We start from the raw sequence: 15,093 nt of genomic DNA, 5'->3' as shown, positions 1-15,093 counted from the left end.
ACACCTAACATGAGATTGCTTCAAACAAAACCCACTTAGCTCGAGAGTAGATGAGCCATCGGAAAACGTGTTTCTTCACACTTTCATAGCCTCAAAATACCCTCTCATTTAAATAGTCTCAATTAATTCATATTCCCCGCTTAAACTCAGGGATGACCGTCACACGTGTAATTCATTATATTTTTTAACCCCAGCGCTTGGTGTTAAGGATTACTTATTGTATTCATATGAAAAAAAAAAAAAAAAAAAAAAAAAAAAAAAAAGTTACTTTGATTTACCACCACTGTTATAATAATTTTTAAACCTCAATGTTCAATCGTAACACCAAACTTAGGTTGACAATACGGGCTGGATTCACTGCTCTTACTAAGCCCATTGGAGCAATATTACAAGAATATTTGTTCACAATAGTCCATGGAAATTCTTCATTGGTTTCACAGAATTCCACAATTTTTTTTTTTAGCCTATAATCTAATATGATCTGAATGAATTAAAATTTGGAACCTGTGAGAAATATAAATAATGCAAAAATAATTATGAAAATGACGAATAATAGGATGTGAAGTCATGTATGAAACTATCTGATCTAGTCTGTATTGAAGGCAAAGAAAAAAAATCCATATTACCTGAAATATGTGCAATGACCACCAAAAGAGAGATATTTCCATTAAAAAATGCAGTGTGGATTACTTGCATATTTAGATATTTATTCTACAATATTAAACAGGAGATTGCAGTTGGCCTGGTTTTGCTGACGCTGGCAAATGCACCTGCAAAGCAAATACACGAAATACAGCGATCGAATCGATCGACAAAAGGAATTGAAAAACTAAAAAGCTAAGGCCCCATTTGGTAACCATTTATTTATTTATTTTTTTAAAAAAAAAAAATTAAGCATATTTCATCCACATTTCTTAGAATGATTTGTCTCTTTTTAAAGTACTATGATTGAATTCTTAGCCAAATTACAAAAACAAAAACAACTTTTTAAAAGTTACTTTTTTTTAGTTCTCAAAATTTGGCTTGGTTTTTTAAACCATTTGTGAAAAGTAGATAACAAAAGAAGAAATTTAGAGATGAAAGTAGTGTCCATAGACTTAATTTTCAAAAATAAAAAGCAGAATGATTACTAAACGAGACCTAAATAAGAGGAAAAATGTGTTCACAGGAGGTATATAATATAACTGAACAAGGAACGGATTTTTTCTTTCCTTTTCAACCCATTACCTCTAATTACCCCTCTCCCTAAATGATCTATTTAATTAGGTCATATATTATTCTTGAACTCTGTTTATAATAAACTAGAATCAAAGCTTGAGATCTTCACATGGTTTTTTCCTTTTGCCTGGAATTTGCCTTGGTTAAATACTTAAATCGATGTAAATAGTTACGGTTGCTTTCTACAATCTTTGCTATAAGAAAAGCTGACTATTTCTCTGTAATCCGAGATAATTGATTTGATACCTTACAGAGCTATACGAAGACTTGTACAGCAGCCACCCTTACTTGGATGTTGAACTCTTTCCGTATCTTGATTCGTGAACATGGGTACTCCTGTCCCTTTGAGGAGATAGTTTTGAGGGACTAGGCACGCCATCCCTCGGTTGTTCTGATGCGTAACTCTGTGAAGCTAAGTACTCAAGGGCCACAACGATATCACTGATAATTGGCCGGAACATTGGTTGCTCCTGGAGACACATTGCAGCAATTGCAATTGCATGATGTAGACAACGAAGAGGGTAGCGCCCTTCCAGCAGCGGGTCGACTATTTGAACAAACTTCCTCCGGTCTTTTAGAAAAGGGCGAGACTGAAAGGAGGGACAGGAGAAAAGTAGTTGTAAGGGCCAGTTCATTTAATATGACATCTTCTACAACAACAAGCAGAGCCCAGCCACAGGAAATAGTAGTTGAAATAATATTCTCTACAAGTAAGGTCTTAACATTGTAGTTGAAATAATAATCTCTAAACAGGAAAATCATGAAACAGTTTCTTTTTCCAAAGATTATGGGAGGCCACAAATAGTTTTGTTTCCACTGCTGTCTATCAAAAGCCAATAAAGGCCCAAGGCAGCTACGGTAGCTACGGAAACATACAGGATCGGGAAAAAAACCGATGGAGATTTTCCAAGGACAACATGACAACTTACCCAAGCAACCAAATTTTGCTCTCCAGGTTTCTTGGTGGAGTCTATAGCTTTCCTGCCTGTAATTATCTCCAAGAGAACTACACCAAAGCAATAAATATCAGATTTAAGGGTCAGTTTGCCACTCATGGCATACTCCGGAGCACAATAGCCATATGTTCCCATAACTCTGGTGGAAACATGAGTGTTGTCACCAACTGGTCCTAACTTAGCCAATCCAAAATCCGAGAGCTTCGGATTGAAGTCATCATCCAGTAAAATATTTGCAGATTTCAAGTCACGGTAGATGACCGGCGGATTGGCTGTGCAGTGAAGATACTCAAGGCCCTGGGCTGCGCCAAGAGCAATCTTGATTCGAGTGTTCCAACTCAATGGTGGTCGTTCGGGGGACAATCCTGAAAACAAAATACAAACCCAAGAAGAGAAAGAACATAATCAGGAATTAAGTAGAGCCCCCACATTAATATTTATATGACAAGTCGAACCATCCAACCTTAAAATTTGTTAAACTCAACCAGCATTACAACCGAAATATATTTTTAAAAAGTTATTTCTATGTTATTTTTTAGGGTATCCAAAGCCATTAGTTACCACTCTCTAATCCCTCAGGCTCAAGAACAGAACAAATATCAAATGCAACAGATGTCTTTTAGTTCGTGCAGAAACACAAGGTAAAGAAGGATAGACATTTACCAAAAAGATGGTTTTCCAAGCTTCCCATCGACATATACTCGTAGACTAACAGTCTTTGATCTCCATCAGTACAATAACCAATCAACGTGACAAGATTACTGTGATGCAATAAACTTAACATTAGAACTTCAACGATGAATTCCTGATATCCTTGAAGACCATCATGATTGAGTTGTTTAATTGCAACGACCTGTTCAAGCAAGCAAATGACAGTTGCATGATCAAAATAAACTTTACAGAAAAACAAGAGCACATTGTATTTTTCACCGATCTGGGTGACAAAAAATGAACCAGCAAGAACAACCTGGCCTGTTTCTAATCGGCCTTTGTAAACTCTTCCAAAACCCCCTTCACCAATCAAGTTCACTTCCTTGAAACCTCTCGTGGCCGTCGCCAATTCGCGAAACGGGAAGCTTCGTGCAGCTCCACATTTCCGGTTGTTTCCACTTCTGGTTTGTGATTCCTTCCCCTTTCCAGTTTCTGCACACAAATTCAACAACCATATGACGAAAATCAAAAGCTTATTTACTAATCCTTTTCTTTTAGCAACAAAGCATTAAGAATCAGGTAGTAGCAGTAGCCATTTACCATTTGAATATGACTTCCCCCTCCCACTCCCTGCGAAAATTTTGCAAGTTCACAAATCCCAAAACATTGAAGATTCAGTGAAATCTGACCTCAAATTAAAGTAAGAGAGAGAGCTAAAAATTCGAACGAATACCATACCATTGTCAATTTCGACCTTGCTGGCGTCTTTACAACGAGTACGAATGCAAGAAAAACAGCTCATATCTCCAAAAGCAGAACAATTGAAATTATCACTCACAAAGAAATATCACTCAAACCAACGAAATCCCCAATTCCCAACTCGACCCATATACACATTTCAAATTAACTTCACTCTATCCCTGACCAGAGGGAGAAAGCTTGGTCACATGAGCCTCCCCCTCCGAATCAGGAAGATTCGAAAACAAACCCTAGGGTTAAGGAGAGAAGAACCGTTAGAGAGAGAGAGAGAGAGAGGAAGAGAAAAAAAAATATTTTTTTACGAAGAAAAAACAAAATAAAGAGTGTAGGCTACATACTCTAAGAACCCAACAAAAAAAAGTAAATAAATAGGGAAATCCGATCAGAAGTATCGCTACTGCCGAACATGATCTTTCAACCAGAGATAGATCTAAAGGGCAAAAATGAGAAAGCAAAGCAAAAAATAGAATGGGTTGGCCGGGGGGGAAGAACCACCGCCGACGATCGGGTTTAGATTCCGGCGAAGTAAAGGAGAAGGCTGATGACAGAGAGTTTTGGCTTCAAATTTCCCTGTTTCTTCCTAGAAAAGGAAACCCAAGTGAGCATTTTTGTTTAGGGTTTGAATCTGGGGAGATGGTGGGCCTCCATTTCTTTGCATTTATGTTTGTGGGCAATCGTCACAAGTCGCTCTCTTCCCTCTGAATTTCTTCTTTCCTTTTGCCCGCATTTAAACGTTCCGGTCGGCCGGTCGTCCAGTTTCCGCCATTGCCCTTCGTCATCACTGCTATTTACGAAACAACACTATCCCACCGGTTCAAATCCGGTTGTATTGTGGGTTATCGTGTTTGACTTTACTTTTCATCAGGTCAACGCATTCCCTCCATTGACGGACGTTAAATCTTACCTGACGGAGCACTGTACTAATTCGGTGCAACATTGCAAATCTCATCCACATCACATGTAGTGCAGATTAGAAATTCAAGATATCATTAATTTTGAAAAATGGGACATAAACAGCTTGATGAGCCAACTGGATTGACATAGATAGAAGCAAAGTTGTCGTTAATGTCAACAGTGATATGAATCATATGATTTTGTTTAATTAAAGAAAAAAGTTCCTTTTTTTTTTTCTTTTTAATTTTGTCTGCTAACTTGTAAGAACATGACATAAAACTAGACTGGGTCCCATTGAAAAGAAAAAAAGAAAAAAAGAAGACAGAATTAGAAACAAAAGATGGCACATGATTGGATTGTTGTATAATGTGAAGAATGGTGGTCGTAGATTTGGACCCAAATCTAATCTACGATGCAAGTGTTGGGAAATAGCAGCACAACCCCAATTCATTTTCCAAACATTTTAATAGGAAAGCAAGCCTGTCTGGTTCTACTTCAGTATTCGATGTGTTTGGCTGTCTGAGACCAGAACTACATATTGGGATCTCAACCCACTTAACCAAAACACAGACAAAAAAAGGAAAAGGTATAAATTTTTCAACATGGGCATGGAATCACTTTTTGCATTACAATCAAAATTTGAATGAAGAACAGTATGATATAACATAACTGACATCATTTACCAATGTGTCTAGGAAAGGCAATAATGCACACAGTCAACTCAGTTAATATGTTTGAAATGACTTTCTAACAAGTTTGAAGTGCTTAGAATGTTTTCAAGAACTTTGAAAGAAAGAAGCCATTATCGGGTTAAATTTGTGAGAGAATCTGTATATAAGAATCGTATTCTTCTTGTTCCAGAAACGATGCAAGGTTCTGTTCTTGCTCGACTTTGTTATGTATTCTTCTTAGTGCTTTCAATGTTTTCTCTTATGAAATCAAACCTCAAATGAATTTTCTTATGCTTTCAATTTCTCTTCAAGAGGTTTCGATCGAAAAGCAGAAAAACCCACTTACCCACTTGAGTTTTCTTCAAAATTTGAACTTCAATGGAGGTTGGTGACGATCCGTACGGTTTGGTCAAAGAAGAAATGTAGGTGGTCAAACTCCATTTCTATATACTGGATGACAAGTTGTAACCATTTGAAAACAAACTATGAGATTGATCTGGAAGACCCAATAACTTCCTAAGCCCACTTCAAAATAAAAGCCCATGATGAAAAACCCTTGATCAGACAAACTATCTACATCAATTTCAATTCCCCCTCCCAAGAGTTAGGTGAGGGAGAGAAAATTAAGCTGTTATTTCAAGTTGTAGAGAGCAACCCAAGCCGCCGCGCAAATTTTATGATCAAGAACTGCATCAAATTTGGCTCCGGCGACGTTAACATCAAGGTCCTGCCCTTGCCCAAAGATGAAACTTATTTGCTGAGGTCTGTAGCTTTCTGACCTTTTGAACTTTTGAGATATTTACAGATTTTTCTTTTCTTAAAACCATTACAGATCTATCGAAGGAAGCTTAAACGTGTGTGGATCTAATCGGATCTGAAATCCGAAAATCATCGGGAGCAAAATATTCGGTGTGGTCGGATAAATTGAAGGTTGGTTTGATCTATAACGCCTCTGCTGCTCACCTTCACTAAATTCATTCTTTCTACCATGTACATCTGCATCTGCTTTATACGTTTGGTTGCTGGTTTCTAATTGTGTGTGACTTCATTATACATATGTGCAATATTTTCTCCCATGGCAATGATTAAAATCAATCGTAGAGGGCCATTTAGACAAGTCTACAGTTAGTTTAGGCAATTTAGTATAAACAATTTCAAGTGGATGCTTCCCTGTGTGTGAGGGATTTTGTGTGTAGTTGAATGTGACCACAGCTTGATGCAGTCATATGCTCCACTGTTTTGATTTTGGCTGCTAAAGGACCTTATTAAGTTGTCCAAAGTTATACTGATCACCTCTGTCTGGCCATCAGTCTGTGGATCACCAGCCTTTCTGTATCCATCCCATCTTATATGAGGAAGGGTGTGCGTCTGGTTTTAAGTTTAGTGTTCTAAATAGGGATTTTAACAACTTATTTTTCACTATTAACCACTATGAGTTAATGTAGTGGCCAATAAAAACCATGTAAATAATAAAAGACTTAGAGGGAATGAAATCAAACTATAGTGGCTAGTTGACCACTCACCTAGGATTAATATCTTATGAGTTCCCTTAGCAACTAAATGTTTTAGGGTCAAACAATTGTACTGGGGGTGCACACATGCTGGCCTGGACAATAAACACACACATATATATACAGCCTATGATTTCGTTAGTATTGCTAAGTTTTCCATCTATAACTACTTCCTCTTCTTATGAAAGTTGATCTTTCTCATCCCTTTATCATATGGCGCTTCTTCCTCTCATTTCTAAATTCTCACTCTCTGTTTGATTTTCTTCATCTATGTTTTCTGTTGTAGCCATTTTCTGCATTGTGGGCATTTGTTGGATATGTGCCCTTGTTGGCCACAGCAAAAACACTTTCTGGGTGTTACTTTGGCCTAGGGATATTGTGTTTTCTTTCTTTGGGATGATGCTCAGTTTTTTATAGGCTTGAAATTGTTTTCTTTTGTTTTGCTAAAAGGATTGGTGGAAGTACCACCTCTTTCAAATGTTATTTGGGATTTTGAATTGTTTCTTTGAGATTTATTATGATACTCCAGCTGAATCTTTCTCTTGCATTGGGGTTTTTGTGAATCTTGTTCTTGTTGTTCTGCTTCTATCGTAGTGACCAAATTTAATTTACAACTTCTTTTAATTTTTAAATAGGATATTGGGTGTAAAACTACTTAGTATTGTATAATTTTTCTTAATCTGGATATTTAACGACATAAAACTCTTCTGTATATCGTTCACGCTCCTATTTCCTTGTTTAAGGATACCTTCTATATAAAAGGTGTTCATAATTTATAGAGAGGAACCTTTCCCTCATGGGTTTTTGCATGGTCAGCCATGCCTTTATGAGAGCTTTTCTATTCTGTAATTGGTCCCACTGGATGCTCCTTTTCTTAATCTTAGCGCAACCAATTTTGACTTTGGTGCTTCTAAAGTCCCTGTCTAATCAAACAAAGTTTAAACATTTTTTTATCCAATCTTAAATAAGATACCATATCTCACTTCCCATCAATGTCAGGGAGTTTTACTTTCATTTTGAAGTCATTAAGTCGCTTGGAGTTGTTGTCCTAGAACCTCTTCCTCGCTAGAATCGGCTGGGATGGTATCTTTTGGTAGATCTTGATTGATTTGCAGGTTTGGATTTTGTCTAAAATGTCTTCTTTGTTGATGTGCAGGTTTATTAAATCCTTGAGGTCGTTCTTGAAGGCATTTTCTTTCGCGATTGTTGATCTTGTTGCTAGTGTGGATCACTGTTGCTGTCACCAAGACCTCAAATCGAATGCTCTAATTCTAGAGACATTTTAACTTAAAGTCATCGTTGGCTGCTCTGCTTCATCGTTATTATGGCTCTTCAAACCTATGCCCATTCCCAGCTCTCAAGGCCTCACCTCCCTGCATTATTGTCCCTGCCCTCTTCCTACACTACTAGTGAGATTCGACTCCCTGTAATTTCTACCGCTTCAAGACGACGCTATCTTCGTCTAGTCTGCTCCAGCAGTGATGCTAATAGTAGTAAGAAGGGAGTACCCAATTCCAACTATGTTGTTCCACTCAACAAATCTTTTTCCCCAGCTAACTCATCCTGCATTACTCGACCCCTTGCGGAGATCCTTCGCGATCTAAACAAGAGAATCCCTGATAACATCGCTCAGAAAGCCCCTCATTCTGACACCCATGATCGTGCTCCTGCGACATTCATCCCTTGGTTTCATGCTAATAGGATGCTGAGTTTCTACGCCCCTGGATGGTGTGGAGAAATACGAGATGTCATATTCTCTGACAATGGTGGTGTGACTGTGGTTTATCGTGTGACCGTTAGAGGATCGGATGGAGAGGCACACCGTGAATCAACTGGAACAGTATCGGCCACTGATAGCAATATTGAGGATCCTGTAGCTGCTGCGGAGGAAATAGCTTTTTGCAAGGCTTGTGCAAGATTTGGCCTTGGTTTGTATCTCTATCATGAAGAATGAATGCAGCAAATAACAAAAGAATGCGATGCTTCCATTCCAACATGTAATAAAGTTTTTTAGTCTCAATATTTTGTAGAAATGGATATATAATGTTGGCCTTGACACTTGAGAGGGTGTACATTAGTAGTTTTAGATGATTCCGTGGAGCTTGAACTTTTATAGCAGAGTCATATGTGGATACTTCCATGTTGCTGAGTTTATATCTTTTTAATTTACACGTACTCTGTTTCAGAGATGCCTTTTCAATTGTACCCTCTTGTGTTTATTTCATGATTACACTTTGAAATGGATCCTTCACAGTTGCTTTTTCTTTACTTTGCTTTGTATAGAGTTTGAATCTGGATTGGGGGAATGGTGGGCCTTTGTTTGTTTGCATTTATGTTAGTGGGCAATCCTCACAAGTCTCTGGATTTCTTCCTTCCCTTTGCCAGCCCTCCACTTTCCGCCACTGCCCTTTATCATCTCTGTTATTTACGAAACTAACACTGCCAGCCCCAGCGGTTCAGTTCAGATCGGATTTGAATTAGGTCAACGCCTTAGCCCTTACCTCGGTTTGACGACGTTAAATCTTACCTGACGGAGAACTGTACTAATTGGGTGCAACACTGCAAGTCTCATCCACATCACATGCAATGCTGATTAGAGATTCAAAATACCAATAAAATAATTTATTGATTATTCTTTTTTAAACAATAATCAATTTGGATGAACATACAATTTCTACCCAAAAAATAGAGACAGGCTGGGCCCCATCAAAAAGGAAAAGAGAATTTGAAACAAAAGATGTCACGTGATTGAGTTGTATAATATGAACAATGGTCATAAATTTGGACCCAAACACAAAAACCCAAAAAGAATCAGATGGATGAAGGGTATCATATAATTGGCATCATTTACCAAAGTTTAGGAAAAGATAGTTAACGCATCATTGTTCTTAAAAATTTCCCTGTATATTGATTTTTTGGTTTTGGCTTGTCCACGTAAACAGATAAATGAGGTGGATCTAGACAATAATTGTACAAGTCCCTATGGTCTAGATCGAGAAAATGAGATAAATTGGAGTTACTATCTGGTCTGTACATAACTGCAACATTAATTTGTATCGTATACATACCAAATAACATGTCCTCAGAGCTGCAATACTAAATCAGGTTGAATTTGCGAAAGAATCTGCAGATTAGAACTGGGTGCAGCAGACAAGCCTAATCCAAAATTAAGGTCGGGATTGAAGGTGATTGAATCTAGCACGGGACATGTTGATAATTCTTGCCGACGCCCCTTTTCATTACGCTCGTCTTGTTGTGTATCGATCGAGTCCTGAAAGTAGACACAGGACAGTGAATGCCGTGGAGTGTGCGACTGAGAGGCTGCTTCTTCTGCAAGTTTTGGCATTCCAGCTTGGTTTAACAAATCCATATCACCAGCACCGGCAGGGATTTGGAAAGAAGCATTGTTGATCGCTGGAGATGTACCATGCATTTGACAAGGGACTGAAAAGGCGTCTGAACAAGACGTCCCACCAAGAATAGAATCGAGTCTTACCATTCTCATTTCTTGTGAAAAATGGGGGAAAAGATTACCATTTGTGTGAGGAATGTTTGAAGGAACTATCATTTTCTGATCGTTCTGCTCGTTCGGTATACAAGTTGTTGATCCTATCACACCTCTACTTCTGTCTAGCAATACTGTCTCACTTTCGGAATTTCTTACTCTATCAATTTCATTATCAGCATCTTCACCGAGTTTCAAACAATTATTGGAAACACCAATATTGGAGCCAGATATGCTTCTACATGGAAGAATCGTAGTGCTCTCTGCCACTGTTTTCATTTTGGATGAGCCTCCATCCAGAGGCAACATTCGGTTCTGCTGTTGCATTTCAATTTCTTGTATCAATACTCGCCCCAGCTCCCGACTAATACTTTCAATTTTCCTTAAAGCAATATTCCAAACTACAGGACCAAGATCGGCTGCAAAGAGAGCTAGGCTTCTTGCATAACCATGCTCCGCATGCAAACCTACCTGCTTGATATTGATAAAAATTAGATGTACTGTGACTGCAATGGAACTACCTGGTCAAAACTAGTCCGAATCTCCCCCATCACAAATAAAAGGAACCCCACCCCCAAAAGAAAAAAAAACGAAGAGGAAGAAGAAGAAAAATCTCCCCCACAAACCACACACATTCCCAAACTCAACAGATCTTCAAGACAATAAATGAGAATTGATGCGGTCTCCATTGCATATATACAAACACGTTAAATAGAACAGAATGAGGAGTGACACTACATACAGTAATTAGTTGCTTCAAGTCTCCACCAAAGTTACCAAAGACAGATGGCCAATTCCCGCAGGACATTGCACAATTGTAGGTATCACGTCTATTCTCATTCACAGCCATATTATCATTCTTTCCACTCTTAAGAACACCCTTCAAAACTGAAGCTGAAAACAAATGGATAAAACTCTTAGACAAAACTCTAAAGATGGATAAGATATTTTATAGTAGTGTGAAATAAAAGAAACCTGGAAACTCATTTTTCCATTCAGGCAACCAGCTGGCCAAAGTTTCGCCATGTTGAGCTGTAGATGTTCTTGCTAAAGGATCTGCAGGTAGAGGCCTGAAGGCGGAACGTGATCTCCTCAAATTGTAACCATTGACGTTGTAGGAATCATCACATCCGGAAGCAAAAGTAGCACCTGAGCAGAACTCTGCTCCATTACTTTCGATAGGGTTACCAAGGCCTAATGATCTCTTCAGGCTCTTTCCTGGTGGCCTACCTCTCCTCACAACTTTCTGTTCTGGTTCACTTTCATCACTGCTCTCTTGCCTCAAATTCTCAAAATCCTTCTTCGCCAGTTCTTGTATGGATCGTGCCTAAGATAAAATGAACTTTAAAACATATAAACAGTAAATCCAATAATTATTCTAATCAATGCAAAAGCCATAACATTCAAAAACACAAATCCAAACTTGTCTAAACCTGACGGAAGAAAACAGTATCCGAAGCGTTATACTTCATTGCATTTGAACATATCAAAAAAATGTCTTCCTGCAAGATTAAAATGATAAAATGTCAATACTCCACTCTATATTCAATCGTCACAAGACAAATTACTTGACAATCAACAAACGAAAGAAATATTCTTTTTCTAGAAACAAAAGTTATAGAGGCAAAGAAGTTCGTGTTATGTCATAAGAAAGTGAATCAATCAAACTAAAATATAAGCAAATTCTCAAGCTTTACATACACAAACGGTGGTCAGACTTGTAGACAAAAGCACGAAAGAATCATATCCAAGGAATATATGAGAGGTCATCACAGATCTTAATCAAAACCCATCAAGACCTTGCACATCAGTGGCTTGAAGTCCAAACCACCGTTCATAACTTTAAGGTGCTCAAAACTTCGTAAAACCTCGGTGGGGTTGTGACGACATCTCAAAGAAGATTCTGAAAACACAGGTAGTGTAAATAGCTGAAAATTCCGCAGCCTTTTGCAAGTACATTGACATGGATGTGGTACAGGTGACTCAAACAGTTCCATAAGTCAAATGTCATAAATTAGAGAGTTGAAAAGAAGACAGAGACAGGGGCAATCAGAATGGCACAATCAAGTGATAAAAAAACAGCAAGTCTATGATAATAATTAAGAAAGAAGCATACACTACGAAATTAGTAAATGTGAGCATCAAAAGAAATAAATAGAGAATTTATAAGGCACAAGTACACACTTCAAACTGATCCAAATTTGCGTAAGCTCCTCCATCTAATTTCGCTCTCACAGTCCCAAAATCCATAGGATTTTGAATAATGGCATGGTAGTCGGGAAGCTGTAAAGATTACCAAAAAATGAATCAATTTTGCGCCTGAAAATCTAAAAACTAACAAATAAAAGACGGCTAAAGAAAAATAAAAAGAAAAAAGCACCTCGTTTGGATCCACGGGTTCGGAAAATACTCCATGTGTGTCTTTTCTGGATGAAAACAGAGAGCACTGTTCAGAGAACGATTATTAAATTGCAAACAATAACGTGGGAAAACGATAAGAAACAAATGAACAGTCGCACTTTTGAAGCCTATCAAGGATGAAAATCAACAACTTTTTGTCTGGCAAAGTTGTCGTGGGACCAGACTCCACCTGCGGCCCTACCCCCCACCACATAAAATAGTATCAGCAAATAAAGTTCAGAACGCGACCTTCTTCTTCTTCAACAACAACTGAGCTTTGTTTAGAAATAGATACCATACCATGTGCAGTGTCTGTCGCTTTCAAAGCTTTTTCTTCTCTCTGCAAATTAAGTTAATACCGCCATTAAAACAATATTACAACTTTGGGGGATGTGGGAATCGGTTTCATTATAACATGAATAGAAAAAGGTCAGAGATAAGACAAATTCATTCTTTTCTAGTTGATACTGCATTATTTTGTTTCACTAAAGCTTTCATCAGATTAATTAATTATGATTATAAAAATAAAGAAAGGGAGAGTTCCATTAAGTAATATTATCTACTGTAATAAAACTACTATCATCCCAAACTTCAAAAAGATAAAACAGAGGCGAAACTTGACCGAGTCAAACACACACACACACCACAAACATCCGATCTGACAGAAAGTTTATCAGAATCTTCAATTTACGCGCGAAATTAAACAAATCATTAAATCTCGTCTGGATAACATGACACGGCAATTGATTATATATATTTTTTTTAAAAAAAAAAAAAAGAAATAAAAAGCTGGTAGATTTTATAAATCGTTGCCGAAGGGTTCTTCTTGTTTTAAAGTATTTTTGGACGAGCGAATATAGACAGTTCATCACCACTTCAGAAGATCCAAACTGGGCGGCGCCGATTCTGCGACGCTTGAGGAACGCCTCGGAATCTTCACCGTAGGAGGCCGGTTTACGCAAAGAATAACCGGACGATGTTGGATAGTTTTGACGAGAAGTTAAACCGAGTAAGGGCTTATGCTTCTTCTCAATGCGCTCGTCGTCGTCGTCGTCTGCGGCGGCGGAGGAGGCGGCGGCGGCGCTGGGGACGCGGTCTGTTGCCGGTTGAACATTGCGATTCCGACAAGAAGATGGGTTGCTAGGGTTCGAGGCAAAGTCGAAAGCGTTAAGCGGTTGTTGGTGCTGTTCCTGCAACTTTTGCTGTTTGAGGAAGCGCTTTTGAAGATCTAAAAGAGAAGGGCGACCCTTTTTCTTCTTCTTCTTCATCGTCGATTTAGAAACTTCGCCCATTCTTCTTCCCTTTTTTGCAGAAACCAAACGCAGGGAGGTTAATTGATTTCAGTTTTCGCGGCGGAAGATGCAGGAATTTCTAGGCACGTGCGAGTCGCATGACCCTATCACGTGCGAATCGCATGACGGTATAACGTGCGTGCAAAGGAATAGGAACAAAAACCCTGTTAAAAATTGGAACCGTAAAGCACGAAGGCATGGCAACTGGGCCCATTCCATTATATGGGCCCTTTTTTTTTTTACAAATTGCAAAAAACACCCTTTTTAACTTTCAATTTTAAAAATACTTAGTTGTATAAATTGTAATAATCTATGTAAGTTTAAGACTTCAAATTTTATCCGAATTTCTACCATTATTCTAAATTTGAGAGTCCAATTTTAATATTTATAAAAATTTAGGGGTCTAATTTTGAACATCGAAAGTTTAAGAGTGTAATTGCAACTATCAATATACTTTAGTGGTTTTTATAATTTTTCATTTTTTTAGTACAAATGGGATGGAGGGATTTGAACCGCAGACCTCTTTTCATCCGCACATATAGATGTTAGTTGAGCTAAGCTCTTGTTTGCTATATGAGCTTTCTTTTGTACTCTAGGATTTTTTATGCGACAAATCTTTGTATACTATATATTTCATATTGTAAATTACTAACTATAAAACACATGTAATGTACGAGGCTAAAATATTTAGAACATGAATTTTGTTGGTGTGAAAATTCAATAGAAAATTAATATAACTTTTATTAGATTTAAATAATAAATATCTAATATAAGAATTAAAAATAATAAAATAGTTAAGAGTCAAACTATGTATAGATATTTTATGTTAATTATAAAATGAGTTGCATGTGTTTGGGAATATTTGGAACATTTGGAACGTAAATCAATGATGACATAAAATTTAAATCAATATATTTTTCACGTGAGTATAAATTATAGATTTTTACATTAAATTAAAATGTGATGAAATAACAATATAAGTCATCAACTAACTCATGAACATTATCGATGATTATTGGTTTTGCTGGCATGCTTGTGTAATTCAAAATATTTATTTCCAAATAATAAGTTGGAGATATATATGGTACTAGTACCTTTGTTTTAGATCTCTTTTGAATCTATCAAAATTGATTTTGTTGCTCATTACTTTAGTTGTCATTGGTAGTTCTCTTAACACAATGAATTAAAAAAATGTTAAATTTAAACACATGAAAAACATATAAAAGTTTTTGTTCG

General features: G+C 37.4%; 3 protein-coding genes across 6 annotated transcripts; 1 reads left to right on the top strand and 2 right to left on the bottom strand.

The window, feature by feature from the left end:
* Nucleotides 1–462: 462 nt before the first annotated feature.
* Nucleotides 463–4,380, bottom strand: LOC120085427 (probable serine/threonine-protein kinase PBL21). 4 transcript variants are annotated; one of them, XR_005483931.1, is made up of 8 exons: nucleotides 3,564–4,379; nucleotides 3,426–3,455; nucleotides 3,142–3,317; nucleotides 2,838–3,027; nucleotides 2,148–2,539; nucleotides 1,465–1,808; nucleotides 627–770; nucleotides 463–504 (listed from the first exon to the last, which is right to left on the bottom strand). XR_005483931.1 is itself a non-coding variant. In XM_039041388.1 (7 exons), the coding sequence occupies exons 1-6, from the start codon at nucleotides 3,625–3,627 to the stop codon at nucleotides 1,503–1,505; spliced, it is 1,158 nt and encodes a 385-aa protein (XP_038897316.1). In that variant the 5' UTR covers nucleotides 3,628–4,379; the 3' UTR covers nucleotides 571–770; nucleotides 1,465–1,502. The 4 variants fall into 4 exon arrangements, 3 of the variants coding, with proteins under 3 accessions (XP_038897316.1, XP_038897314.1, XP_038897317.1); XM_039041388.1 differs by lacking the exon at nucleotides 463–504 and having other exon boundaries at nucleotides 571–770; XM_039041386.1 differs by lacking the exons at nucleotides 463–504; nucleotides 627–770 and having other exon boundaries at nucleotides 1,098–1,808.
* A 1,258-nt stretch (nucleotides 4,381–5,638) lies between these two features.
* Nucleotides 5,639–8,909, top strand: LOC120085428 (DNA repair RAD52-like protein 2, chloroplastic). Its single transcript, XM_039041390.1, has 3 exons — nucleotides 5,639–5,873; nucleotides 5,982–6,079; nucleotides 7,817–8,909. The coding sequence occupies exon 3, from the start codon at nucleotides 7,985–7,987 to the stop codon at nucleotides 8,612–8,614; it is 630 nt and encodes a 209-aa protein (XP_038897318.1). The 5' UTR covers nucleotides 5,639–5,873; nucleotides 5,982–6,079; nucleotides 7,817–7,984; the 3' UTR covers nucleotides 8,615–8,909.
* Nucleotides 8,910–9,542: 633 nt separating this feature from the next.
* On the bottom strand, nucleotides 9,543–14,121 carry LOC120087359. Its single transcript, XM_039044350.1, has 9 exons — nucleotides 13,438–14,121; nucleotides 12,866–12,905; nucleotides 12,685–12,763; nucleotides 12,546–12,591; nucleotides 12,350–12,448; nucleotides 11,599–11,667; nucleotides 11,141–11,492; nucleotides 10,908–11,059; nucleotides 9,543–10,636 (listed from the first exon to the last, which is right to left on the bottom strand). The coding sequence occupies exons 1-9, from the start codon at nucleotides 13,855–13,857 to the stop codon at nucleotides 9,743–9,745; spliced, it is 2,151 nt and encodes a 716-aa protein (XP_038900278.1). The 5' UTR covers nucleotides 13,858–14,121; the 3' UTR covers nucleotides 9,543–9,742.
* Nucleotides 14,122–15,093: the final 972 nt, after the last annotated feature.

Source organism: Benincasa hispida, chromosome 9 (assembly GCF_009727055.1).
Source record: "Benincasa hispida cultivar B227 chromosome 9, ASM972705v1, whole genome shotgun sequence".
Classification (NCBI taxonomy): Eukaryota; Viridiplantae; Streptophyta; class Magnoliopsida; order Cucurbitales; family Cucurbitaceae; genus Benincasa; species Benincasa hispida.
Note: the sequence above shows the minus strand (reverse complement) of the source record. Positions and strands in the feature narration are given on the sequence as shown.

Excerpts from the sequence above, each read along its gene's own strand:
- LOC120085427 (XM_039041388.1), bottom strand. The coding sequence starts at position 3,627 with ATGAGCTGTTTTTCTTGCATTCGTACTCGTTGTAAAGACGCCAGCAAG. Across the intron at positions 3,318-3,425 it reads GGGGAAGTCATATTCAAATG|AAACTGGAAAGGGGAAGGAA; the intron begins GTAAATGGCTAC and ends ATTTGTGTGCAG. Across the intron at positions 1,809-2,147 it reads AGCAAAATTTGGTTGCTTGG|TCTCGCCCTTTTCTAAAAGA; the intron begins GTAAGTTGTCAT and ends CCCTCCTTTCAG.
- LOC120085428 (XM_039041390.1), top strand. The coding sequence starts at position 7,985 with ATGGCTCTTCAAACCTATGCCCATTCCCAGCTCTCAAGGCCTCACCTC.
- LOC120087359 (XM_039044350.1), bottom strand. The coding sequence starts at position 13,857 with ATGGGCGAAGTTTCTAAATCGACGATGAAGAAGAAGAAGAAAAAGGGT. Across the intron at positions 12,906-13,437 it reads AGTTTGGATCTTCTGAAGTG|AGAGAAGAAAAAGCTTTGAA; the intron begins GTGATGAACTGT and ends CTTAATTTGCAG. Across the intron at positions 11,493-11,598 it reads ATACTGTTTTCTTCCGTCAG|GCACGATCCATACAAGAACT; the intron begins GTTTAGACAAGT and ends ATTTTATCTTAG.